At 33.5% G+C, this 27,276-nt stretch overlaps 2 protein-coding genes across 6 annotated transcripts in view; one reads left to right on the top strand and one right to left on the bottom strand.

Annotated features, from left to right (window-relative positions):
- Nucleotides 1-2,972, bottom strand: part of LOC125658524 (trichohyalin-like) — a 54,152-nt gene extending 51,180 nt beyond the window's left edge. For both annotated transcript variants that reach the window (XM_056150559.1, XM_056150560.1), the window contains exons 1-2: nt 2,845-2,972; nt 407-546 (exon numbers count right to left, since the gene is read on the bottom strand). In XM_056150559.1, the coding sequence (XP_056006534.1) occupies nt 407-535 (129 nt within the window). In that variant the 5' untranslated portion in view covers nt 536-546; nt 2,845-2,972. The remainder of the gene's footprint in view (nt 1-406; nt 547-2,844) is intronic.
- A 19-nt stretch (nt 2,973-2,991) lies between these two features.
- LOC125657736 (trichohyalin-like) overlaps nt 2,992-27,276 on the top strand; it is a 36,754-nt gene continuing 12,469 nt past the window's right edge. The window contains exons 1-14 of one of the 4 annotated variants that reach the window (XM_056150554.1): nt 2,992-3,287; nt 5,256-5,489; nt 5,978-6,231; nt 6,959-7,043; nt 8,308-8,448; nt 8,981-9,070; nt 9,296-9,370; nt 12,601-12,684; nt 12,811-13,027; nt 13,217-13,365; nt 14,358-14,456; nt 16,687-16,831; nt 20,943-21,010; nt 25,192-25,301. In XM_056150554.1, coding sequence (XP_056006529.1) covers nt 5,295-5,489; nt 5,978-6,231; nt 6,959-7,043; nt 8,308-8,448; nt 8,981-9,070; nt 9,296-9,370; nt 12,601-12,684; nt 12,811-13,027; nt 13,217-13,365; nt 14,358-14,456; nt 16,687-16,831; nt 20,943-21,010; nt 25,192-25,301 — 1,712 coding nt within the window. In that variant the 5' untranslated portion in view covers nt 2,992-3,287; nt 5,256-5,294. The remainder of the gene's footprint in view (nt 3,288-5,255; nt 5,490-5,977; nt 6,232-6,958; nt 7,044-8,307; nt 8,449-8,980; nt 9,071-9,295; nt 9,371-12,600; nt 12,685-12,810; nt 13,028-13,216; nt 13,366-14,357; nt 14,457-16,686; nt 16,832-20,942; nt 21,011-25,191; nt 25,302-27,276) is intronic. The other 3 variants (XM_056150555.1, XM_056150557.1, XM_056150556.1) reach the window with 3 other exon arrangements.

Below are 27,276 nucleotides of genomic sequence, written 5' to 3'. Positions count from 1 at the left end.
GAATAGTAAACAATACCGACAATATATTTGCTACACGTATGTGTAAGTATTGTTTTGCGTTAGCAACCTTTTTTGAAAAAATACAAACAGAAATTTCGTAATAAGTGTGGATCCTTTATGGCAATGGAAACCCATTTTTAAAAATCGCAAGTTTAAAATGAAAAAAAGATATTCGTTATAAAAGATGATTTTTACGTTCATTTTTAATTCAAGGGGAATAGGAATTTACTTCATTATATCCGTAAATTTGCTATATCCGTGTTCGTTATAAACGCAGATTTTTACATAGAATATATAAAGAATTTACCGGGGAAACCGTTTTCACTTCGCTATATCCGTAATTTCGCTATATCCGTGTTCGCTATATTCGAGTTTTACAGTATGAATTTCAAAACAAACCACATACATCGTAGAGATAGATGAAATTGTCCACGGTGTCACTCTTACTCTCTCGATACACATCACTCAAACCAGACAGTGAAAAACTCCAAATCGAAACAAACAGGGAGAAATAGACAGCACAGCACAGCCACATCCTGTTCCCACCTGAAAATATCAATACAAAAAATACAAATTTTCTTCTTTATATTATTAATTTAATTTAAACAATATTTTATTATGTATGAAACATAAATGGATTAGGCAGCAGGCTTGCAGCCTATATAAGCCTTCTTTATATTATTAAGGAAAAACAAATCATTCCTCAAGGAGTATACAAAATTTATGTTACACTCAACAAGCAGTTTTGAGAAACGGAAAAACAGTTTTTAGTTTTAGTGAATTATAACTTTACAGAAGCGATCGAGTTCATGTAAATATACAAGTGATGATTTTTCATAAAATTCTTAAATATTCATACATAACTACATATATTGTATATAATTTTAATGAAAATGATATTCATGATAAAAAAAAAACCTATTCCTTTTCAGTTTTGTTGATTTAAAATTGAATTTTAAGGTTAGTCTGAAATTCATGTGTCGGCCATGTCTTACTTGCCCTGATTAATATTGTATTACTCTACATTATAAACACAACAAATTTTTTTGACTTTACTATTGTAAATAAAGATCTAATTAAAACAAGATGTTAGATTCTCTCACATAATTACTAGTATATGTTAAAAGATATACATCTAATTATGTAGATTTGATTGATTATAAACTTTCCATAAAATTCTTGCATTTCTTATAAAATATTCATCTCTGAGTGAGTTATTAGAATGCAAAAGCTTTGAAAAACACAGAAAATGAATCTACAAATCTAATTCACAAGGGATATTATACATACTGTAAAGAGGGAATATCTGCTTGGGTTTTATTTTTCCTATATTCGTAATTATATTAATAATAATTAAATTTTTTCCATACAAATTAAGCTATGTGACAGTCATCAATTAAATCAAGTGGCATTGCCAGATAAAATAAGTGGTGGGCATCAGGTAATAAATGTCATATTCTGCTGATTAAGTACCACTATCATCATCAGCCAGAATGAAAACTCAAAGACTACGGACAGAAAAGAGACAGGGACTCCAAGATACCCCTAAGCTAAAATTGACAATGTACGGAAAATATACTTTGATATTTTTCCCCCACTGCAGCAAAGCTCAAACTGAAATCGTCATTTGACTTTCTTAGCCCCAGATACATTCACACATTTTCTCTCATTAACGTTATGTACACAATCGATGATTTTTTAAAATTTGAACATTTGTTGTAGTTTTTTTTTTGTCTTTTAAAGAACTTCAGTTTCATGAGGTTGAAATTTTTCAATATGAAATTGGAGGTTAGTATTTCCTAAACAAAAGAAAGTTTTGAAATGTATCAAATTGTTGGGAAGACTATATTCAGTGATTTATTTCATGACAAGTAACCTTGAACTTTGACTTTTGCACTCCTTGCAAATGTAGATTACTATTGCTAAATGGCCCAGTTCGCCATTTTCCCTGAATCGAAAAAGGTCCATATACTTTTGACCTGATTCCCCAAGGGTATGGAAAGTTGGAAACAAATCTGCATTGTCTTCCCCAGCCATTATTAGCAAATTAGAGTTACATCCCTTGATAATACTAAAACTTCTACAGATTCCGTTAACTAAATTATTACTGGAATAATCAGCGACAATCGATGACAAAAATTCATAATCGATTGTCACTGTGTGTAGCCTTCAGCGACGATTTTCCGATAGTCAGCGACTATCGTAACAACACTTCTGGTGACCTACATTTTTCTTTTTCTAGTTTGTAAACATATTGTATTCTAAATGTCACACTTCAATTTGGATTAAAAGGCTATTGTAGAATTTTTTGCTTTTAATTTCTACTTTTATAGTATACACAATTATACTATGGATTTGCATAGTCTACTTTTAAAACACTCCCCGCGGAAAATCAAAGTTGATGATCATTTGTTTCATTTTTGTGGGGTTTTTTCCCATTGATTTTAACTCATTAATGCATACTTTACCTTATATCAAAATTTAATAAATCGATCTCTATTGTAGAAAACATTCCCCGCGGAAAATCAAAGTTGATGATCATATGTTTTGTTTTTGTGGGTTTTTTTCCCCATTGATTTTAACTCATTAATGCATACTTTACCTTATATCAAAATTTAAATAAATCTCTATCTTAGAAACGAATTAGGTTGGTCGTCCTTTTAATTGATATTCTTTCACTACCCTGGCAGTGGCACCTATCGGCTTCCATATTAGGTACAGTGTAATCACATACAAGTATATATATACGAATGTACCAGCCTTAAAATACTGTCTAGCCAAACTAACATGGATTAGAATATGTTTTAAAAAACAAATAATCATATTACTGCCTCAGGAATATACCTGTTATCAATAAATCGGTTGTTTATGATGAATTGTAATCGTTCATGACGAGCGCATTCATGTTTGGAATAGCAACGGAAGTAAATATACGAACTATAATCAAGAAATGGAGACGGGCTTTATACAATCCGAACATTTTCGAAACTTAACTTCCGTTCAGTTCACCTCTGTCTGTCGGTTTATCGAATAAAACTTATGAAACGTCTTTGTGAATTAACCATGTAAAAAATACATCCATATATATGCACATTTGCCAAATATAGAATGTAACCGGATATTTAAGATTTATCGACTGTATTCTTATTTTATTTTTTCTAACATCGCAACAAGTTATTTACAAATGGCGTCTAATTTTAAATGCAAAATATTGCTTTGGAAGTAAGAACCGAAGTTAGATTATATTGGATGTCAAAGCGATAAGTTGTGTGCTTCCAGGAAAATAGGTAATCTTCTACTTTTACTGCTGGGAAATTAAGAGATTAAAAGAAATGTTCGAGCACCTGCTAGCTGCTTGAAGTGATCCGGGGGTTCCGGTTTGAATCCCTCCCAGTTACATTCCCTGCTTAAAAGCTTGTATCTTGGGCTATCTTTAAATAATTTGATATGATATATAAATCTTTATTTCATTGAAAGATATATATTCTTTAAGAATTTCTGTGGAATTTATTGTCATCAGTTTGTTAACTGATCACTATCTCAAATGCTAGTCCGAAATATCTGACGTTTTCCTGGCACGGTAAATATCAAAATCATAAATAAGGAATAAATCAGAAAAACGTCAGAACCGGCGCCATTACATAAACTGGAAATTCACCGCCTCCAGCTGGAGGCGGCATTCTCGGACCGATTTTAAATACTTACAAGCCGAATTTAATGTTAAGCTCATAATTAATCAATAAAATGATGCTTCTTGTACTTACTAATATCGATTTTATTGGTTCTTTAATCACATTAGCAGCCTGATCATGAAAACATTTTAACAAACAGTCGAGCTGTTTTGAGTCATGCATGCGACTCGTTCGCTCAAATGACAGCGAAAATTCGGTTGACTACAATTGTGTGCTTATGTTATCGAATTTCGGAGTGATGTTTTCTTTTAATCGATATTAGTAAGTACAAGAAGCATCGTTTTATTGATTAATTATGAGTTTAACATTAAATTCGGCTTGCAAGTATTTAAAATCGGCCCGAGAATGCCGCCTCCAGATGGAGGCAGCGAATTTCCAGTTTACGTAATGGCACCGGTTCTGACGTTTTCCTGGCACAGTAAATATCAAAATCATAAAAAAGCCAGGAAAACGTTAGATATTTCAGACTATCTCGAATGCATGCAATGATGCACATTATTAAAAAGTATATCGCCATTTACAAACTGAACTACTTTTCTCTCCTCGTCCAGGGGTGTGCTTTTTCCTCTTTTCAGAGGAAATCCTCTGATTTGCTCAATTTTCAAAAAAAATGAAACACTGTGGATTTGATTTAAAGTGCATGGCACTGAAATGATATTTTTCCAGGAAGGGTGAGGTGTTTTCCTCCCTTTTTGACCAGTTTTCCTTTGATTTCTGAGGAATTCAGTCACATCCCTGCTCATCTCAGGCATTAGGATCGGTACACACAATATTATGAATTGAATTGTAATTTGTTATGTGAATGAATTGACTATGAATGAGTATGTACATGTATGTATATATGGTACATATGCTCCAATTTTTATGTTAGATTTTAATAAAGATGTAAATACTTTGGTATTCTATAGATAAAATGAAACAAAAATAAAATGCATTTAAAAAAAAAAATACACTTGTAGAGATATAAATTCAAAATACAGCCTGTCTTTTTGCACTTTCTTTCCAAAACGAGCTGAGTGCTGGCCATATGTGACTATAAAAATCTTATTGGCGTATCATATACTATTTTCCCAGCAATTCTCGGATCTGTGCATGTTTAACTTTAAACTTTAGTGCTTTACATAATGAATTTAATCTGAACATATCTTAAATTAGCTTAATTATTCGATGAAGTTTAATTATGTCAAAACTTACTGATGCCATTGTTTTCTGTCCAACCACGTTAAATTCAGAAGGCATGTCCATGCAATGTATATTATTTACTAGGCCAACAGAAGATGTTTGAGAGTTAAATTAATTAAGAATGAACTAAAAAGTTTGACCTATTTCTTTCATCTTGTATGAAATCAAATAGTTTACATAATTTACACAAGTTATTGCCATGATTATAGATACAGTAACCATCATGACCATGGTATTTTGGAAACAAACAAAAAATCAATTAGTACATATTTACCTTCAACAGAGCAATCATTTGATAAAGAGATCATGTAATATATGGGATCTTCATTTTATTGTTATGAAATGATCCAGTAAGTAAGCACATTATTATCTATGTAACAGCAGATGACAATAATTTGAAGGAAGAGTGAACAACCAACCATGGCATCCTCGGGGAATTACTACAACTTCTATCCCAGTGAAATGTGTGTGCCAGTCACTGTTGATTTAGTACAGGAGGATTTCTCAGTCGATTCGGCATGGATGGCAGGTGCTTTTTTTCTTGGATTATTTCTTGGTGCGCTTTTCACAGCAATATGTGTTCCTTTCTGTTTGAAAGATCTGGAGAAGAAAAAGGTAAGTTTTTTTTGTTTTTCATCCTTTTTATCTCTCAAATTCAACAAAACTATTCAAACATTTGAAGATATGTATATATTCTACAAATATCCATTATATATCATAGATTCTAAAAATTTATTTTATATATAATATTCATATTCAATAATCAGCATGATGAACAAAAGACATGTGGTATACTAATATTGTTCCAGAATTCGTATGATATCAGATTATCCAGATTTCAGGCCCAGGCCTACGCTATACAAAACTATTGATTCAGAGTCACTGGTATATCCAGATTCAATAATCAGCATGAACTAAAAACTTCAATCTATTGAATCTCTTAAATACAGATCACAAAACAATTTCATAGAAAAATGATTTAGAAAGATGTGAGAAGAATGAAAACAAGTCAGTTTTTGTGCCTTATAACTGATTAAAATCATTGGCCTGAACAGCAAAAAGAATTTTTTTATTACTTTCAAATCATTTATTAATTATTGCAGAGACAAGAAGATGAAGAAGCCATGTTAAAGGAAGCAGAAACTACCCAAACAACAGCATATCTGGTCAAGAAAAAATCTCCTGGAGACAAGACAGACCGCAGTCAGACTGGGAAGTCTGGCAGAGGTGGAAAGAAAGTCACAAAGAGGGAGATTGAGGGAGAATCTGGTGAGGAGGATGAGAGTCGACCTTTACTGGTCACACCAGCACTCTCAGGGACTGATGGACTGGGGAAAATCATGACAAACTTCCACAGGTAAGTGTCAGACTGGAACACGTCGTGACAAACTTCACAGGTAAGTGTCTGGGGCGCGTTTTACAAAAGAACTTATGACAATATGATCATTTTTACATTCTGGAATTTTCCAGTTTATTGTAAGATCATTCACTCCAAATGCAAAATACTTTGTTTTTAAAATGCTGAGAATTAAACCCCAAAAAAGTTTTACTTCATTCACTCAAAGTAATAACAGTGTAATACAATTTAAGATTTGCGACTTTGTCCTAAGTTGTTTTTTTAAACGGGCCCCGGATTCTCAACACCATGACAAACTTCACAGGTAAGTGTCAGATTCTCAACATTATGACAAACTTCCACAGGTAAATATTACATTTCTCAATGTCATGGCAAACTTTCACAGGTAAATATTACATTTCTCAATGTCATGACAAACTTCACAGGTAAATATTACATTTCTCAATGTCATGGCAAACTTTCACAGGTAAATACATGTATTACATTTCTCAATGTCATGACAAACTTCCACAGGTAAATATTGCGTTTCTCAATGTCATGACAAACTTCACAGGTAAGTGTCAGATACTCAACATTATGGCAAACTTTCACAGGTAAGTTTCAGACTGAACCAAGTCATGGCAATAAACTAATAAATACACATGACTGTACAGGATACACATAACTGCTGGTGTTGTGGGGGATCCATTGTTTTATCATTACAATGTTGTTTTTATTTTATCTCTAGTGAGGATGCTGAAAATGAGATGATGAAACAAGACCTCAAGAGAGTTGAAAGTTTAGCCTTAGCTCTACAGCTGGCAAAAGATCAGGCAAGTAGAAAATGATGAATAATGGATTGTTTTAGTTCAGTCATCGGTCATTGTAACATTGAACATGATGATATATTTGTTGTAACATTGAACATGATGATATATTTGTTGTAACATTGAACATGATGACATATTTGTTGCCCTTAGTTACATTTTGTGATCTTGTCAATTTTCATACCTTCTCTAAAATTGGGATAAACAGCAGTGATAAAAATGTTAGGAAAATTCTAATATTGGTTTTTATATGCCTGTCTTTAGACAGAACATATTATGGTACAACGATTTCAGTAAATCCGTCTGTCTGTCCGTCCATTCAGGGTTTTCTGTTTCAAATTTCATTTCTCCTTCACATATGAAGCTGAAACTTGCTATGTAACTTCTTTGTGAATCACTCTAGATCATGTTGAAATTTTGATGCATTTCAACCTCTCTTGCAGGAGTTTTGCTCTTTTATTTGAAAATTATTGTTATTTGGTGGGCACATAATTTGCCCGGTTAACTCCTACAATTTTTAAGTGAGGGCCTTCTTTTTTTTTTTACAGAGTGTTTATATGGGTATTGGAGATCTGTATGTGGCAAGGATTTTGATTTTCTTCAATTTTTGAGAAAATTACAGGTTGTTGAACTTAATCTGTTTTGGAGGAAATATTGCATAGAGAGTACATGATTTGTCTTTTATTTTCCCTTCCACAGTTTTCAAGTGAGAACCTTCTTATTTTACAGAGTATTTGTATGGGTGTGGAAGATGTGCATGTGGCAAGGATTTTGATTTTCTTCAAATTTTGAGAAAATTAAAGGTTGTTGAACTTAGTCCATTTTGAGGAAATATCATATTAAATAAAGGGCATGGTTTGTCCTTTTAACTCCTCTCACAGTTTAGAAGCTATGGTCTTTGTAAATAACTTGAAGATGTGCATAGTGCAAGGATTTTGATTCTTAACAATGTTTAATGTTCTTTGATGTTTTAAATATTTACAGGGTGTCAAATATGGGGAAATATTTTACAGACAAAAATCTTGGTTTGTCTATCTACCTCTCGTCACAGTTTTAAGCTAAGACCCTTTATTCATACAATGCAAAGAAAGTATGTCACAGTCTTTATGATGGCTCATACTACCTGAAGCAAAGTTCTACAAATTATGGCTGAAGAAAAACATCCCATGTAAGAATTTTCACAGGTGTATTATGTATCGTTTGCGGTACTCTTGTTTATCAGATGACTGCAGAATGTAGAATAAGGTTGTAAAATAAAATTTCTTTGTAGGTTCTGTATAACATGGTTAAAAAACAGCTGAAGAAACTGAAAGTCGGAGAACAGGCACGATCAATTATTGAGAGGAATTTGAAGGAGGATCTTTCAAACAGGAGGAAAATTCTGGAGGATGAGAGGAAGGAGGAGGAACAGGTAGGAGGAAATTTCTCTGTCAGCTGTCCCAAGGAGGCGACTCATATACAGCTGTCTCAAGACATCAGGACAAAATAATCACTAAATTAATCAGCTGTTCCTAGGAGGCAGCTCATATAAATCTGTCTCAAGGCATCAGGACAAATAATCGCTAAAATAATCAGCTGTTCCTAGGAGGCGGCTCATATACAGCTGTCTCAAGACATCGGGACAAAATAATCACTAAATTAATCAATTTTCAATGAAACGTATAACTTGGAAAGATCTTAGGATCAAAGGGATCTTATGTAGAATAACCTCAAATGTTTTTCATAAGAGATCATGGGTTAGTGAGATCATTTAATGGGTCTCTAGAACAAACCCAGGTGTGGAACTATTTGCTGGTTCTCTAATGTGCTGGTTCTCTAACACGCAACATGAAATTCAATCTAGAACAAAAACAATATCACAGAAGCTTAAAGAATGTCAGCGTTTTTACAGGATATGAACATATCATTCGGTTGTTTAAGGATTTTATTTGTTCATTTTATAGATTATCAGACAGTGTCATGTCAAAGACAAGGATACCTCTGTTATGGAGGATGAGCTGGAACGACTAGATGCAAAAACCAACCAGAAATTGGTACGTTATAAATACTTGGAAAAACTGTTCATAGACATTTGATGATATACTGTATTACATAAATGGGTCATGCCCAGTGTAATTATTTTTTAAAAATGCAGATGATGATAAAAGGTTTGAGTACTTTCCAGTGTATATTTATATGCATAATTAACAAGGCTTATATCTCATCCTCATCTTATTATTATTTTCGTTAATATTACATTTGTTACCTTTTTTGCACAGGCTCGCATTCATGAGGAGGAAGGTGACTTCATCAAAAAGGAGATCAGCAAGCAATCAGAACTCACAGATAAAGAGGTAGTACATCAGAAAACTATAAACTTCACACTAGTCATAGTACTACACACTAGTCATAGTACTACACACTAGTCATAGTACTACACACTATTCATAGTACTACACACTAGTCATAGTACTGCACTCTTATCATGCTGGATTATTCGCTGAAAGTAGTGCAGTGTATTCCGACACAGACTTATTTCATCTCTGTCTGTTAATTACAGTACATCTCTGTCTGTTAGTTACTGTACATCTCTGTCTGTTAGTTACTGTACATCTCTGTCTGTTAGTTACTGTACATCTCTGTCTGTTAGTTACTGTACATCTCTGTCTGTTAATTACTGTACATCTCTGTCTGTTAGTTACTGTACATCTCTGTCTGTTAATTACTGTACATCTCTGTCTGTTAGTTACTGTACATCTCTGTCTGTTAGTTACAGTACATCTCTGTCTGTTAGTGACTGTACATCTCTGTCTGTTAGTGACTGTACATCTCTGTCTGTTAGTTACTGTTAGTTACTGTACATCTCTGTCTGTTAGTCACTGTACATCTCTGTCTGTTAGTTACTGTACATCTCTGTCTGTTAATTACTGTTAGTTACTGTACATCTCTGTCTGTTAGTTACTGTTAGTGACTGTACATCTCTGTCTGTTAGTTACTGTACATCTCTGTTAGTGACTGTACATCTCTGTCTGTTAGTTACTGTTAGTTACTGTACATCTCTGTCTGTTAGTTACTGTACATCTCTGTCTGTTAGTTACTGTACATCTCTGTCTGTTAGTTACTGTACATCTCTGTCTGTTAGTTACTGTTAGTGACTGTACATCTCTGTCTGTTAGTGACTGTACATCTCTGTCTGTTAGTTACTGTTAGTTACTGTACATCTCTGTCTGTTAGTTACTGTACATCTCTGTCTGTTAGTTACTGTTAGTTACTGTACATCTCTGTCTGTTAGTTACTGTACACCTCTGTCTGTTAGTTACTGTTAGTTACTGTACATCTCTGTCTGTTAGTTACTGTTAGTTACTGTACGTCTCTGTCTGTTAGTTACTGTTAGTGACTGTACATCTCTGTCTGTTAGTTACTGTTAGTTACTGTACGTCTCTGTCTGTTAGTTACTGTACATCTCTGTCTGTTAGTTACTGTACATCTCTGTCTGTTAGTTACTGTACATCTCTGTCTGTTAGTTACTGTACATCTCTGTCTGTTAGTTACTGTACATCTCTGTCTGTTAGTTACTGTACATCTCTGTCTGTTAGTTACTGTACATCTCTGTCTGTTAGTTACTGTACGTCTCTGTCTGTTAGTTACTGTACATCTCTGTCTGTTAGTTACTGTACGTCTCTGTCTGTTAGTTACTGTACATATCTGTCTGTTAGTTACTGTACATCTCTGTCTGTTAGTTACTGTACATCTCTGTCTGTTAGTTACTGTACATCTCTGTCTGTTAGTTACTGTTAGTTACTGTACATCTCTGTCTGTTAGTTACTGTTAGTTACTGTACATCTCTGTCTGTTAGTTACTGTACATCTCCGTTAGTTACTGTACATCTCTGTCTGTTAGTTACTGTACAACCATTGAGTCATACATGTTAAAGATAGGCCCCAGAATCAGTCTGTGATGCCAAGCTATACATCACCAAACTATCATATATAAGGGATAGAGTTGGTAAAAAATCATTTTCATACCTTGTTAAAAAGATTTATAAACTTCTAATTCAAATTATAGCATTAATACTACCCGTTGCTTTTGTCGTACCGAGAACTCCCATCAATTTCTCCTCACTGAGATCTCCCATCAGTTTCTCCTCACTGAGGACTGCCATCAGTTTCTCCTCACTGAGGACTCCCATCAGTTTCTCCTCACTGAGATCTCCCCATCAGTTTCTCCTCACTGAGAACTCCCATCAGTTTCTCCTCACTGAGATCTCCCATCAGTTTCTCCTCATTGAGATCTCCCATCAGTTTCCTTCACTGAGATCTCCCATCAGTTTCTCCTCACTGAGATCTCCCATCAGTTTCTCCTCACTGAGATCTCCCATCAGTTTCTCCTCACTGAGAACTCCCCATCAGTTTCTCCTCACTGAGAACTCCCCATCAGTTTCTCCTCACTGAGAACTCCCATTAGTTTCTCCTCACTGAGAACTCCCATCAGTTTCTCCTCACTGAGAACTCCGATCAGTTTCTCCTCACTGACCATCAGTTTCTCCTCACTGAGAACTCCCATTAGTTTCTCCTCACTGAGAACTCCCATCAGTTTCTCCTCACTGAGAACTCCCATCAGTTTCTCCTCACTGAGATCTCCCATCAGTTTCTCCTCACTGAGAACTCCCATCAGTTTCTTCTCACTGAGATCTCCCATCAGTTTCTTCTTACTGAGAACTCCCATCAGTTTCTCCTCACTGAGATCTCCCATCAGTTTCTCCTCACTGAGAACTCCCATTAGTTTCTCCTCACTGAGAACTCCCATCAGTTTCTCCTCACTGAGAACTCCCCATCAGTTTCTCCTCACTGAGAACTCCCCATCAGTTTCTCCTCACTGAGAACTCCCCATCAGTTTCTCCTCACTGAGAACTCCCATCAGTTTCTCCTCACTGAGAACTCGCATCAGTTTCTTCTTACTGAGAACTCCCATTAGTTTCTCCTCACTGAGAACTCCCATCAGTTTCTCCTCACTGAGATCTCCCATCAGGTTCTCCTCACTGAGAACTCCCATCAGTTTCTCCTCACTGAGAACTCCCCATCAGTTTCTCCTCACTGAGATCTCCCCATCAGTTTCTCCTCACTGAGATCTCCAATCAGTTTCTCCTCACTGAGAACTCCCATCAGTTTCTCCTCACTGAGAACTCCCATCAATTTCTCCTCACTGAGATCCCCCATCAGTTTCTCCTCACTGAGATCTCCCATCAGTTTCTCCTCACTGAGAACTCCCATTAGTTTCTCCTCACTGAGAACTCCCATCAGTTTCTTCTTACTGAGGACTGCCATAAAGTATGTCCACAGCTGGACTCCTCATTTCAATTTGTCCATGGAGATCTACAAATAATTCAGCTGTACAAAGACTTTCCATCATTGTCTCCCTGAGCGCTCCCTTCAATTTTCCCCAGCAATGACTGCCAAAAAATTTGCCCCACTGAGAGCTTCCATTAACGCCGCCTTATTATGAGGGCTGTCATCAATTTAGCCCCACTGAGACCTCTCATCAATTTAACATCTCTGTGACTTCCCTTCTCTGATTCTCTTTACAGATCGATGCCTTGATGGAAAAGTTGTTATCAGAAATGTCAGAGGTTGACAGAAAACAAGCACTACAGTTGTTACGGCAACAAAGGGTATGAATGCATGGAAATCATTTATATATACTAATACAGATAATGCTTAGATATGTAGGAGCTAAATGACTTATGTCATGATATATAGAGTACATGCGTTATAAACATTAATGTTTTTATACCAAGGCACTTGAGGAGAGGTTGGCGAAGCGCAGACAGATTATAGCCATGAGAAAGCTTCAGGACCAACAGGAGACTGATGTTGTCATTCAGAATGTGGAGAGTCACGAAGATGCTCTCAAACAGCTGGTGCAGGACGGGAAACTCCAGGAGAAGAAAAAGAACCAGATTCTTAATGAGTACATGCAGGACCTCAACCGACTGACCAAAGCCAGAGATCTGGGTAAAGAAATTAGTATCATGTTAGGCTAGCTTTTCAAATATAAACTTTTAATTTTTATTTTCCTGTAAAATTCTGAAAGCATTTATCTATATTAGAAGGAGTGGGGGGGGGGGGGGGGGGGGGAGGGGGGTGTATATACCTTATGTCACCCGTTCTATAAACTTATACTCTGAGGATTTTTGTTTTCAGAATGTCAGAGACAACAGCTGGCTCTGGAGGAAAAACTTGCTAAGCGCCGGAGAAGGGAACTGCAGAAACTCTCGCAGGAACAGGAAAAGGAAGAGCAGTTCTTCTTACAGAACACGGAGAAATCCACAGACACAAAAGGCCTGGCAGATGTAAGGGTTTACTATAATGATAATCTTTATCTCTAAAGTCAGACATATAAACAACAATGAACATTAGCTATATACTAGCTATTTACTGACTTGCATGGTTGTTGGTGCTAGGGGGTTATTTTGTGGGAGAAAACCCACGTGTCCGAGCGGGCGACCACCATACCCTCTCACATACAACCACGGCTGATTACTAGGATAGAACTACTGTTTAGTCACACGTTTTCGTAGAGCAGATTTTTCCTGGTTTGAAATAAAATATTCATGATTGTGGGGGCTTGGTTTTGTGGTGAGGAATTCTTATTCTTTATTGTAGTTCAGTTTTATTTGTTCATGAAGGATTTAAATTTGTATGTGTGCCCTTTCTACAAAAACAGTAAAAGTTAAACCTGCTATGAATATCAATGTTAGTACGGTTTGATGAGCTACTGTAAATCTGGTTATTTTTGCTGTCAATTAATTTTTAGCGTTTTTGCGAGTCAGTTGGATTCTCAAAAATAAAACTACCGTAAAAAATCATAGATCCACCAATTCGATAGTCAGTTGTATTAAACTTTTGAAATAGAATAAATTGATTTTATTAAACATACACGTTCACGTTTTATCAACTATATCCTATACCGTAGATAGTTTGGGTATATTGTCATTACTTTTAAAAGATAGAAGAAGACATAACTAAATTTCGTAATTTAGTTTTCAGTGCATTCATGCCTAGCGAGGGTCTTTATCAACATATAAACAAATGTCTGCTGGGTTGACAGAACTGAATTAATGACATAAATTCGTACAATGGAATTTATATGTCGATTTATTTTTAGCTCCAGAAAAAATTCGCAAAAATAAGAAACACACAAATAAATGTACAGGGTTTTTTCTCAAATTCGCAAAAATAAATCGACGCCAAAATATCCAGATTTACGGTACTTCATTTTTTCAGCAGTATGACTTTTGTCTGCCTCATTATACTGATACTAATATCCATTCTTCTTCTACAGAACTATCTGGAATTAAAGGAGAAACACCAACTGGAAATGGATCAAAAAGAACTCCAACTGGACCAAGACGAATTACAGGCACTGGACAAAATCCGCATGGTGAGTGACAGTAGATAACAGCTGTAAGCTGCGATATTACGGGAGATTTCATTGGTCAAGGATAAGAACATATATAATGTTGACTTGTCAGTTAATATAAGTCAATACATCAATGAAGACAAAAATGAAAACAACATTGTTGTAAGTCACTGTAGGTGTGTATGGGAATGTGTGGATTTCTGTAGGAGTGGAGAGTTATTAGGTGTATATATAGGAGTGTGTGGATTTCTGTAGGAGTGGGGAGTTATTAGGTATATATGGGAGTGTGTGGATTTCTGTAGGAGTGGGGAGTCATTAGGTATATATAGGAGTATGTGGATTTCTGTAGGAGTGTGTGGATTTCTGTAGGAGTGGAGAGTTATTAGGTATATATGTGAGTGTGTGGATTTCTGTAGGAGTGGAGAGTTATTAGGTATATATGGGAGTGTGTGGATTTCTGTAGGAGTGGGGAGTTATTAGGTACATGTATATATGGGAGTGCGTGGATTTCTGTAGGAGTGGAGAGTCATTAGGTATATATGGGAGTGTGTGGATTTCTGTAGGAGTGGGGAGTTATTAGGTATAGATGTGAGTGTGTGGATTTCTGTAGGAGTGGAGAGTTATTAGGTATATATGGGAGTGTGTGGATTTCTGTAGGTGTGTGGAGTTATTAGGTATATATGGGAGTGTGGATTTCTGTAGGAGTGTGTGGATTTCTATAGGAGTGGGGAGTTATTAGGTATATATATGTAAGACTCCAAAGTGCAATGGGACTCCAAAGTGCGATGATCACGCCAAACCCTGATAGTCTTCGCCAAACCCCGATGGTGTGACACGCCAAAGTGCGATGGTCCACACTCATGCGCCAAAGTGCGATGATCTGACATGCCAAAGTGCGATGGTGTGACATGCCGAAATCCATTGGTTTTTGTAAACGACACAGTGTTGTGGTACAGACTGTAACCAACCATGTGTTGTTTCACTAAAATATCAGTGCAAAATCCATGCATAAAAAATAAGAAGTTCAACTTATTTCGTTACCATCTAGTTGTCGTGGTAATAAACACAAAATTTTCCAGCGCGAAATCGTGAAGAATGTTTTGCATTATCGCATATCCCCATGATTTTATTATGTGTACGTCACAAGTAATAAATGATCATGAATTAAAGAATGTTTTGGCGAAGTAGATAGTTCGACAACAAATGTATTTTGCCGTTCTCACTATCCTCAACAGTGTAAACCTTGCCGTTGCTGTCGTCCGTGTTGCATTTATTCGGTTTCATTTTGAAAGACGTTAAGAATGACGTCACAATGACATAACGTCACAAACGTTACTAAACTCCGCACCATCGGACTTTGACGTGACCATCGCACTTTGGCGTCCGTAACGTTAACAAACCATCGCACTTTGGCGCAGACCATCGCACTTTGGCATGACCATCGCACTTTGGAGTGACCATCGCACTTTAGAGTCTTACATATATGAGTGTGTGGATTTCTGTAGGAGTGGGGTGTTATTAGGTATATATGAGAACATATGGATTTCTGTAGGAGTGGGGAGTTATTAGGTATATATGGGAGTGTGTGGATTTCTGTAGGAGTGGAGAGTTATTAGGTATATATAGGAGTGTGTGGATTTCTGTAGGAGTGGGGAGTTATTAGGTATATATGGGAGTGTGTGGATTTCTGTAAGAGTGGAGAGTTATTAGGTATATATAGGAGTGTGTGGATTTCTGTAGGAGGGGAGAGTTATTAGGTATATATAGGAGTGTGTGGATTTCTGTAGGAGTGGAGAGTTATTAGGTATATATAGGAGTGTGTGGATTTCTGTAGGAGTGGAGAGTTATTAGGTATATATAGGAGTGTGTGGATTTCTGTAGGAGTGGGTGGATTTCTGTAGGAGTGGGGAGTCATTAGGTATATACAGAAGCGTCTTACTACAGCTGTCTGGATGCTTGCTCTAGTTGTAACGTTTCTGACTTTGATTGAATGTTTATAAGACTACATTCCTCACTTGTTTAGGCTACTTTGATTGGACGTTTATAAGACTACATTTCCCACTTGTTAAGGCTGCTTTGATTGGACGTTTATAAGACCACATTCCTCACTTGTTAAGGCTGCTTTGATTGGACGTTTATAAGACCACATTCCTCACTTGTTAAGGCTGCTTGGATTGGACGTTTATAAGACTAATTTCCCCTCTTGTTAAGGTGGCATTGATTGGACAGTCATAAGATTTTTGCATTACAGGAAGCAATGGAGGTGAAGGAAAAGGAGATTGAGAATCATAATGAAAAAGTGGTTACCACAATCACAGAAGTCGTAGGAGTGGATCACAAGTTTGATGTGGACAGACTGATCAAGGCACACAAGAAGAGGATGCAACAGTACGAAGGTAACTATTGTACATAATAATAATAATAAAAGTACACTTATATAGCACCTTATCTAAAAATACTCTAAAGCGCTGTACAACATACTAAAATTTACAATTGATAATTAAAAGAAAAACCATAGAATACACAACGAATAATCCTTACACATATAAGCATGAATGCAACATTATGTCATAATGGATAAAAAGTACAAATCAAGACAATTTAAAGTATAAAATATGATGCAAGCATACAACGTCCTAAATATATGAAAAACAAACAAGTCAAACCACGCAAAGGAATCTAAAACACAAATGTGCCCAAAGTTCATTAAATTCAACAGCACATAGCTATTTAAAGGTTATAGGATTGACAGAAAAGATGAGTTTTTAACAGACATTTAAAACATTCAAGATTTTTGGCGTTTCTGAGCTGGCTAGACATCCCCCACACCCCATACACATACACACATATACACACACACATGTTGTATAATCTCACCCCCACATGTCGTATAATCCCCCCCACAATTTGAACTAAAGACCTTCCAGTTTCTAAGCAAAGCTGAACCCTCTAACTATTGAGCTATCATGACGAGTTTATTAAAAATGTGAAATCACAGATAATTATAGACGAAGTTAAATAAATGATCATTACTAACTGTGATATCCCTTAATTGTTACAAAGGGGCCAACATATACTTTATCAATAGAATCGTACTGTACAGTACAACAATAGTGATAAGTCTATCATTACTTGTATCTTAACACTGTTACTGTACAATAGTGATAAGTCTATCATTACTTGTATCTTAACACTGTTACTGTACAGTACAATAGTGATAAGTCTATCATTACTTGTATCTTAACACTGTTACTGTACAGTACAACAATAGTGATAAGTCTATCATTACTTGTATCTTAACACTGTTACTGTACAGTACAACGATAGTGATAAGTCTATCATTACTTGTATCTTAACACTGTTACTGTACAATAGTGATAAGTCTATCATTACTTGTATCTTAACACTGTTACTGTACAGTACAATAGTGATAAGTCTATCATTACTTGTATCTTAACACTGTTACTGTACAGTACAATACAATAGTGATAAGTCTATCATTACTTGTATCTTAACACTGTTACTGTACAGTACAATAGTGATAAGTCTATCATTACTTGTATCTTAACACTGTTACTGTACAGTACAATAGTGATAAGTCTACCATTACTTGTATCTTAACACTGTTACTGTACAGTACAATAGAGATAAGTCTATCATTACTTGTATCTTAACACTGTTACTGTACAATACAATAGTGATAAGTCTATCATTACTTGTATCTTAACACTGTTACTGTACAGTACAACGATAGTGATAAGTCTATCATTACTTGTATCTTAACACTGTTACTGTACAGTACAATAGAGATAAGTCTATCATTACTTGTATCTTAACACTGTTACTGTACTGTACAATAGTGATAAGTCTATCATTACTTGTATCTTAACACTGTTACTGTACAATAGTGATAAGTCTATCATTACTTGTATCTTAACACTGTTACTGTACAATAGTGATAAGTCTATCATTACTTGTATCTTAACACTGTTACTGTACAGTACAATAGAGATAAGTCTATCATTACTTGTATCTTAACACTGTTACTGTACAATACAATAGTGATAAGTCTATCATTACTTGTATCTTAACACTGTTACTGTACAGTACAACGATAGTGATAAGTCTATCATTACTTGTATCTTAACACTGTTACTGTACTGTACAATAGTGATAAGTCTATCATTACTTGTATCTTAACACTGTTACTGTACAGTACAATAGTGATAAGTCTATCATTACTTGTATCTTAACACTGTTACTGTACAATAGAGATAAGTCTATCATTACTTGTATCTTAACACTGTTACTGTACTGTACAATAGTGATAAGTCTATCATTACTTGTATCTTAACACTGTTACTGTACAATAGAGATAAGTCTATCATTACTTGTATCTTAACACTGTTACTGTACTGTACAATAGTGATAAATCTATCATTACTTGTATCTTAACACTGTTACTGTACAATAGTGATAAGTCTATCATTACTTGTATCTTAACACTGTTACTGTACAGTACAACAATAGTGATAAGTCTATCATTACTTGTATCTTAACACTGTTACTGTACAGTACAATAGTGATAAGTCTATCATTACTTGTATCTTAACACTGTTACTGTACAATACAATAGTGATAAGTCTATCATTACTTGTATCTTAACACTGTTACTGTACAATAGTGATAAGTCTATCATTACTTGTATCTTAACACTATTACTGTACAGTACAATAGTGATAAGTCTACCATTACTTGTATCTTAACACTGTTACTGTACAGTACAATAGTGATAAGTCTACCATTACTTGTATCTTAACACTGTTACTGTACAGTACAATAGTGATAAGTCTACCATTACTTGTATCTTAACACTGTTACTGTACAGTATAACAATAGTGATAAGTCTATCATTACTTGTATCTTAACACTGTTACTGTACAGTACAATAGTGATAAGTCTACCATTACTTGTATCTTAACACTGTTACTGTACAGTACAATAGTGATAAGTCTACCATTACTTGTATCTTAACACTGTTACTGTACAGTACAATAGTGATAAGTCTACCATTACTTGTATCTTAACACTGTTACTGTACAGTATAACAATAGTGATAAGTCTATCATTACTTGTATCTTAACACTGTTACTGTACAGTACAATAGTGAAAAGTCTACCATTACTTGTATCTTAACACTGTTACTGTACAGTACAATAGTGATAAGTCTACCATTACTTGTATCTTAACACTGTTACTGTACAGTACAATAGTGATAAGTCTACCATTACTTGTATCTTAACACTGTTACTGTACAGTATAACAATAGTGATAAGTCTATCATTACTTGTATCTTAACACTGTTACTGTACAGTACAATAGTGATAAGTCTATCATTACTTGTATCTTAACACTGTTACTGTACAATAGTGATAAGTCTATCATTACTTGTATCTTAACACTGTTACTGTACAGTACAATAGTGATAAGTCTATCATTACTTGTATCTTAACACTGTTACTGTACAGTACAATAGTGATAAGTCTATCATTACTTGTATCTTAACACTGTTACTGTACAATACAATAGTGATAAGTCTACCATTACTTGTATCTTAACACTGTTACTGTACAGTACAATAGTGATAAGTCTACCATTACTTGTATCTTAACACTGTTACTGTACAGTACAATAGTGATAAGTCTACCATTACTTGTATCTTAACACTGTTACTGTACAGTATAACAATAGTGATAAGTCTATCATTACTTGTATCTTAACACTGTTACTGTACAGTACAATAGTGATAAGTCTACCATTACTTGTATCTTAACACTGTTACTGTACAGTACAATAGTGATAAGTCTACCATTACTTGTATCTTAACACTGTTACTGTACAGTACAATAGTGATAAGTCTACCATTACTTGTATCTTAACACTGTTACTGTACAGTATAACAATAGTGATAAGTCTATCATTACTTGTATCTTAACACTGTTACTGTACAGTACAATAGTGAAAAGTCTACCATTACTTGTATCTTAACACTGTTACTGTACAGTACAATAGTGATAAGTCTACCATTACTTGTATCTTAACACTGTTACTGTACAGTACAATAGTGATAAGTCTACCATTACTTGTATCTTAACACTGTTACTGTACAGTATAACAATAGTGATAAGTCTATCATTACTTGTATCTTAACACTGTTACTGTACAGTACAATAGTGATAAGTCTATCATTACTTGTATCTTAACACTGTTACTGTACAATAGTGATAAGTCTATCATTACTTGTATCTTAACACTGTTACTGTACAGTACAATAGTGATAAGTCTATCATTACTTGTATCTTAACACTGTTACTGTACAGTACAATAGTGATAAGTCTATCATTACTTGTATCTTAACACTGTTACTGTACAATACAACAATAGAGATAAGTCTATCATTACTTGTATCTTAACATTGTTATTGTATTATGGATTTTGTAAATACAGAGGACAGATTGGAAGAAAGGAACAAGTTTGCAGCGAGACTGAAAGAAAGACTAAATGACAGAATGGCAGTAAGTAATTAAAATGCTGCAAAATATTCTCTGATGAAAGGACAAGTGGTGAATGTACACTCTGAGGATTATCTGTATAACACTGGATGTTTCATCAGTCATTTTGTTATCTATAAACTTAAGTTATGTGTCCAACTTTTACCATCATTCTCTTTAATTCGTTGTCGATGCAAAATGTTCCCTATCACATACATAGGGAGAGGGCTAAAATAGACTGTGCCTGCTGCCCCACCCCATTTACTTATTTGTGAATGAAATATTGTTTGAATTTGATACCTTAGTGACCATTATTATACTCACCCGACGCTATATCTATGCAGTAGTAGTGTTAGTTTGTACATACTATCAGATAATTTATAAGTGTTAGTTTGTACATACTATCAGATGATTTATAAGTGTAAGTTTATGCATACTATCAGATAATTTATGAGTGTAAGTTTGTACATACTATCAGATAATTTATAAGTGTAAGTTTGTACATACTATCAGATAATTTATAAGTGTAAGTTTGTACATACTATCAGATAATTTATAAGTGTAAGTTTGTACATACTATCAGATAATTTATGAGTGTAAGTTTGTACATACTATCAGATAATTTATAAGTGTAAGTTTGTACATACTATCAGATAATTTATGAGTGTAAGTTTGTACATACTATCAGATAATTTATAAGTGTAAGTTTGTACATACTATCAGATAATTTATAAGTGTAAGTTTGTACATGTACATGCTATCAGATAATTTATAAGTGTAAGTTTATGCATACTATCAGATAATTTATAAGTGTAAGTTTGTACATACTATCAGATAATTTATGAGTGTAAGTTTGTACATACTATCAGATAATTTATAAGTGTAAGTTTGTACATGTACATGCTATCAGATAATTTATAAGTGTAAGTTTATGCATACTATCAGATAATTTATAAGTGTAAGTTTGTACATACTATCAGATAATTTATAAGTGTAAGTTTGTACATACTATCAGATAATTTATAAGTGTAAGTTTGTACATACTATCAGATAATTTATAAGTGTTAGTTTGTACATACTATCAGATAATTTATAAGTGTTAGTTTGTACATACTATCAGATAATTTATAAGTGTTAGTTTGTACATACTATCAGATAATTTATGAGTGTAAGTTTGTACATACTATCAGATAATTTATAAGTGTAAGTTTGTACATACTATCAGATAATTTATGAGTGTAAGTTTGTACATACTATCAGATAATTTATAAGTGTAAGTTTGTACATACTATCAGATAATTTATAAGTGTAAGTTTGTACATGTACATGCTATCAGATAATTTATAAGTGTAAGTTTATGCATACTATCAGATAATTTATAAGTGTAAGTTTGTACATACTATCAGATAATTTATGAGTGTAAGTTTGTACATACTATCAGATAATTTATAAGTGTAAGTTTGTACATGTACATGCTATCAGATAATTTATAAGTGTAAGTTTATGCATACTATCAGATAATTTATAAGTGTAAGTTTGTACATACTATCAGATAATTTATGAGTGTAAGTTTGTACATACTATCAGATAATTTATAAGTGTAAGTTTGTACATGTACATGCTATCAGATAATTTATAAGTGTAAGTTTATGCATACTATCAGATAATTTATAAGTGTAAGTTTGTACATACTATCAGATAATTTATAAGTGTAAGTTTGTACATACTATCAGATAATTTATAAGTGTAAGTTTGTACATGTACATACTATCAGATAATTTATAAGTGTAAGTTTATGCATACTATCAGATGATTTATAAGTGTAAGTTTGTAGATACTATCAGATAATTTATAAGTGTAAGTTTGTACATACTATCAGATAATTTATAAGTGTAAGTTTATGCATACTATCAGATAATTTATAAGTGTAAGTTTATGCATACTATCAGATGATTTATAAGTGTAATTTTATACATACTATCAGATAATTTATAAGTGTAAGTTTGTAGATACTATCAGATAATTTATAAGTGTAAGTTTATGCATACTATCAGATAATTTAAAAGTGTAAGTTTATGCATACTATCAGATAATTCATAAGTGTAAGTTTATGCATACTATCAGATAATTTATAAGTGTAAGTTTATGCATACTATCAGATAATTCATAAGTGAAAGTTTATGCATACTATCAGATAATTCACAAGTGTAAGTTTATGCATACTATCAGATAATTTATAAGTGTAACATAATAGCATTTATATCAGTAAATTTATATATACTATCAATATGTTTAAGTGAGTCAAACATACTATCTATAACTGCATTAAGCTTGCAAACATGGTCAGTACAATCTACTAATACATACTAGCTATAAGTGTATCTGTGTGTGTGTAATGTACTAGTAGACGCCGTCTTAGTACATACTATATATAAGTTTAACTGAGTACATACTATATATAAGTTTTACTGAGTACATACTATATAAGATAAGATAAGATAAGATCTTATCTTATATAGTATGTACTCAGTAAAACTTATATATAGTATGTACTCAGTTAAACTTATATATAGTATGTCCTCAGTTAAACTTATATATAGTATGTACTCAGTTAAACTTATATATAGTATGTACTCAGTAAAACTTATATATAGTATGTACTCAGTTAAACTTATATATAGTATGTACTCAGTTAAACTTATATATAGCATGTACTCAGTTAAACTTATATATAGAATGTACATACTATATATAAGTTTTACTGAGTACAACATACTATATATAAGTTTAACTGAGTACATACTATATATAAGTTTAACTGAGTACAACATACTATATATAAGTTTAACTGAGTACATACTATATATAAGTTTATCTGAGTACATACTATATATAAGTTAAATTGAGTACATACTATATATAAGTTTTACTGAGTACATACTATATATAAGTTTAACTGAGTACATACTATCTATATATAAGTTTAACTGAGTACATACTATATATAAGTTTAACTGAGTACATACTATCTATATATAAGTTTAACTGAGTACATACTATATATAAGTTTTACTGAGTACATACTATATATAAGTTTTACTGAGTACATACTATATATAAGTGTAACTGAGTACATACTATCTATAAGTTTAACTGAGTACAACATACTATATATAAGTTTAACTGAGTACATGCTATATATAAGTTTTACTGAGTACATACTATATATAAGTTTTACTGAGTACATACAATATATAAGTGCAACTGAGTACATACTATATGTAAGTTTTACTGAGTACAACATACTATATATAAGTGTATCTGAGTACATGCTATATATAAGTTTAACTGAGTACATGCTATATATAAGTTTAACTGAGTACATACTATATATAAGTTTTACTGAGTACATACTATATATAAGTTTTACTGAGGACATACTATATATAAGTTTAACTGAGTACATGCTATATATAAGTTTAACTGAGTACATACTATCTATAAGTTTAACTGAGTACATACTATATGTAAGTTTTACTGAGTACATACTATATATAAGTTTAACTGAGTATATGCTATCTATATATAAGTAGATTGATACTATATATAAGTCTTACTGAGTACATACTATATATAAGTCTTACTGAGTACATACTATATATAAGTTTTACTGAGTACATACTATATATAAGTTTTACTGAGAACATACTATATATAAGTTTTACTGAGTACATACTATATATAAGTTTTACTGAGTACATACTATATGTAAGTTTTACTGAGTACATACTATATATAAGTTTAACTGAGTATATGCTATCTATATATAAGTAGATTGATACTATATATAAGTCTTACTGAGTACATACTATCTATAAGTCTTACTGAGTACATACTATATATAAGTTTTACTGAGAACATACTATATATAAGTTTTACTGAGTACATACTATATATAAGTCTTGCTGAGTACATACTATCTATAAGTTTAACTGAGTACATACTATCTATATATAAATAGATTGATACTATATATAAGTTTAACTGAGTATATGCTATCTATATATAAGTAGATTGATACTATATATAAGTCTTGCTGAGTACATACTATCTATAAGTCTTACTGAGTACATACTATCTATAAGTCTTACTGAGTACATACTATCTATAAGTCTTACTGAGTACATACTATCTATTAACTACAGAAACTTGAGGAGGAGGAGGAAGCTCAACAGCAGGAACAGGATGCTCTCGTCGTCCAGCAGACGGCAACCGTCAACAAAGTCCTCACATCCAGTATGGAGCTCGCAGAAGAGTAAGCTGTAGTTATCTCATACCAAGCCATGCTAATATGTCTCAAAATATGTTGTATTTCAACAATATCTTCCTTTCATTTCGTTCATTTGGGCTTCTTTTTATGTGTATTGTGCTAATAACACTATTGTACGAATAACACAAGAAAAGAATTTCTTGTGAAATGAAAACAAAGCTTGATATCTACTTCATTATTGAGAAAAATATGATTGAATTTAAGTGGTAGTCTTTTGCCAACCATGCAATGCTCATGTGTCTCAAAATATGATGTATATCAACAATATATTCCTATCATTCATTTGGGCTTTGATTGATTTGTTGTTGTTTTTTTTTTACATATTATTAAGGTAGAGATTGATAGGTTGATGCTAAAAAAATTAACCATTGAATTTTTTAAATTTCGATATATGTTTATGATGAAGCTTTGATATAAAACATATTAAAAAATCAATGTTGGTAATCGACCTTGTTTTTGAGAAATATGGCAATTTTAATAGCACCTTCTTTAGTCTTTGCAAAGCGTAAAAAGTGAAGAAAAATAAGTAGAGAGCAATATACAAATAGAGCTATAACATTTTTATTGTAAAAAGGATCATAACTTGTCATATATGGTTTCAAACAACCTTTCACATAATTGTATATTACACATCAAGTTCAAGTTCAGCAATCATTGTTAACATGCAACAACATTACTTCAACAAAGCTACATTGGCCTATTACCTTCAAATAGTGCACAATATTTGCACACAGGGTCATACTTTTGCTTTAGCTGCAAAAAAATTACCCATCAAATTTCTTATTTTATTTCATTAAGTGGTTAGTCTACTAGTAAGTTAAATATAAGAAAAAAATTATACACCATAATGGGGTTCAATATGGAACTAGCAAAAAATTCCTAACCCCACCCCCCTTTTTACAAACTACACATTTTCGTAAGAAAAAGAATTATTAAAAGATGTTGTAAATAATCCATCAAAAAAAGCTTGCTAAAATTCGAAGATTCTTTGTAATACCTTTTTTAAATTAATAAATATAATACAGAAAGTATGTATTTCAAATTTTAGCTTATACTTTGTTGTAGTTCTCGTTGTTGACCTTTGTGCACTTACACTCAGAATATAAATTTATCATATGTCATCACATTTGATGATTAATATTAGAGTTTTCCCACATAAAAACCCCCACAAAAAATAGAAATACAATTTATATTTGTTAAAACAAATGTCTCCATTACATCCCAACCCCTTTAATATACTGCATGGTATGGAGGAGAAAGAATGAGCAGGAACATAGACATCATGAATTGCACTCGGCGCATTGAGAAGAAGGATTTAGCCAGCAGAGATAAACTACTGACTTTTTAATAACTTAAAATGTTTAAGCATTCGATCCCAAATTACCTCTGAGAATTGAAACACGACAATAAGAAGGTTTCTATAAGCTATTTCAGGAGCGGAGCGGAAACTGTAATCGGGGGGGGGGGGGGGGGGGGGGGGGGACTGTATGAGGCAGGGGTCTAAGAGTAATTCAATAAATCAAAATGTTTTGTCAGACATTTATTTCTCCGAGAGTGGAGGAAATTATTGCTTCTTTTATCGTATACATTTTTCTAAACAACATACCACGATTTACCTTAAACTTGAAAATTTTAGGGGGGCTCGCGCCGGTTGTATCTTGTTTAACGTCTATCTCTCTCTCTCGAGCATTTTCCCCTCATATGGAGACGTCACCAAGACTGGTAAAGGGCTTCAAATTTAGGCCTTTGCTCAGCGCTTACGGCCATTGAGCAGTGGGGGTTCTTTAGCGTGCCACACCTACTGTGACACTGGGAATCCGTTTCTAAGATCATATCCGAGGACCCGTGACATTCACATCTGATGCCGAGTGTTTGGCAATGGAACTTTCATTACCTGTTTTAACGGCTTAGGTCTGTCGCGGCCGGGATTCGAACCCCGGCCTTCTGCATGCGGGGCGAA

The sequence above is a fragment of the Ostrea edulis genome, chromosome 9 (genome assembly GCF_947568905.1).
Source record: "Ostrea edulis chromosome 9, xbOstEdul1.1, whole genome shotgun sequence".
Lineage (NCBI taxonomy): Eukaryota > Metazoa > Mollusca > Bivalvia > Ostreida > Ostreidae > Ostrea > Ostrea edulis.
The sequence above is the reverse complement of the archived record's forward strand: the minus strand, read 5'-3'. Positions and strand labels throughout refer to the sequence as shown.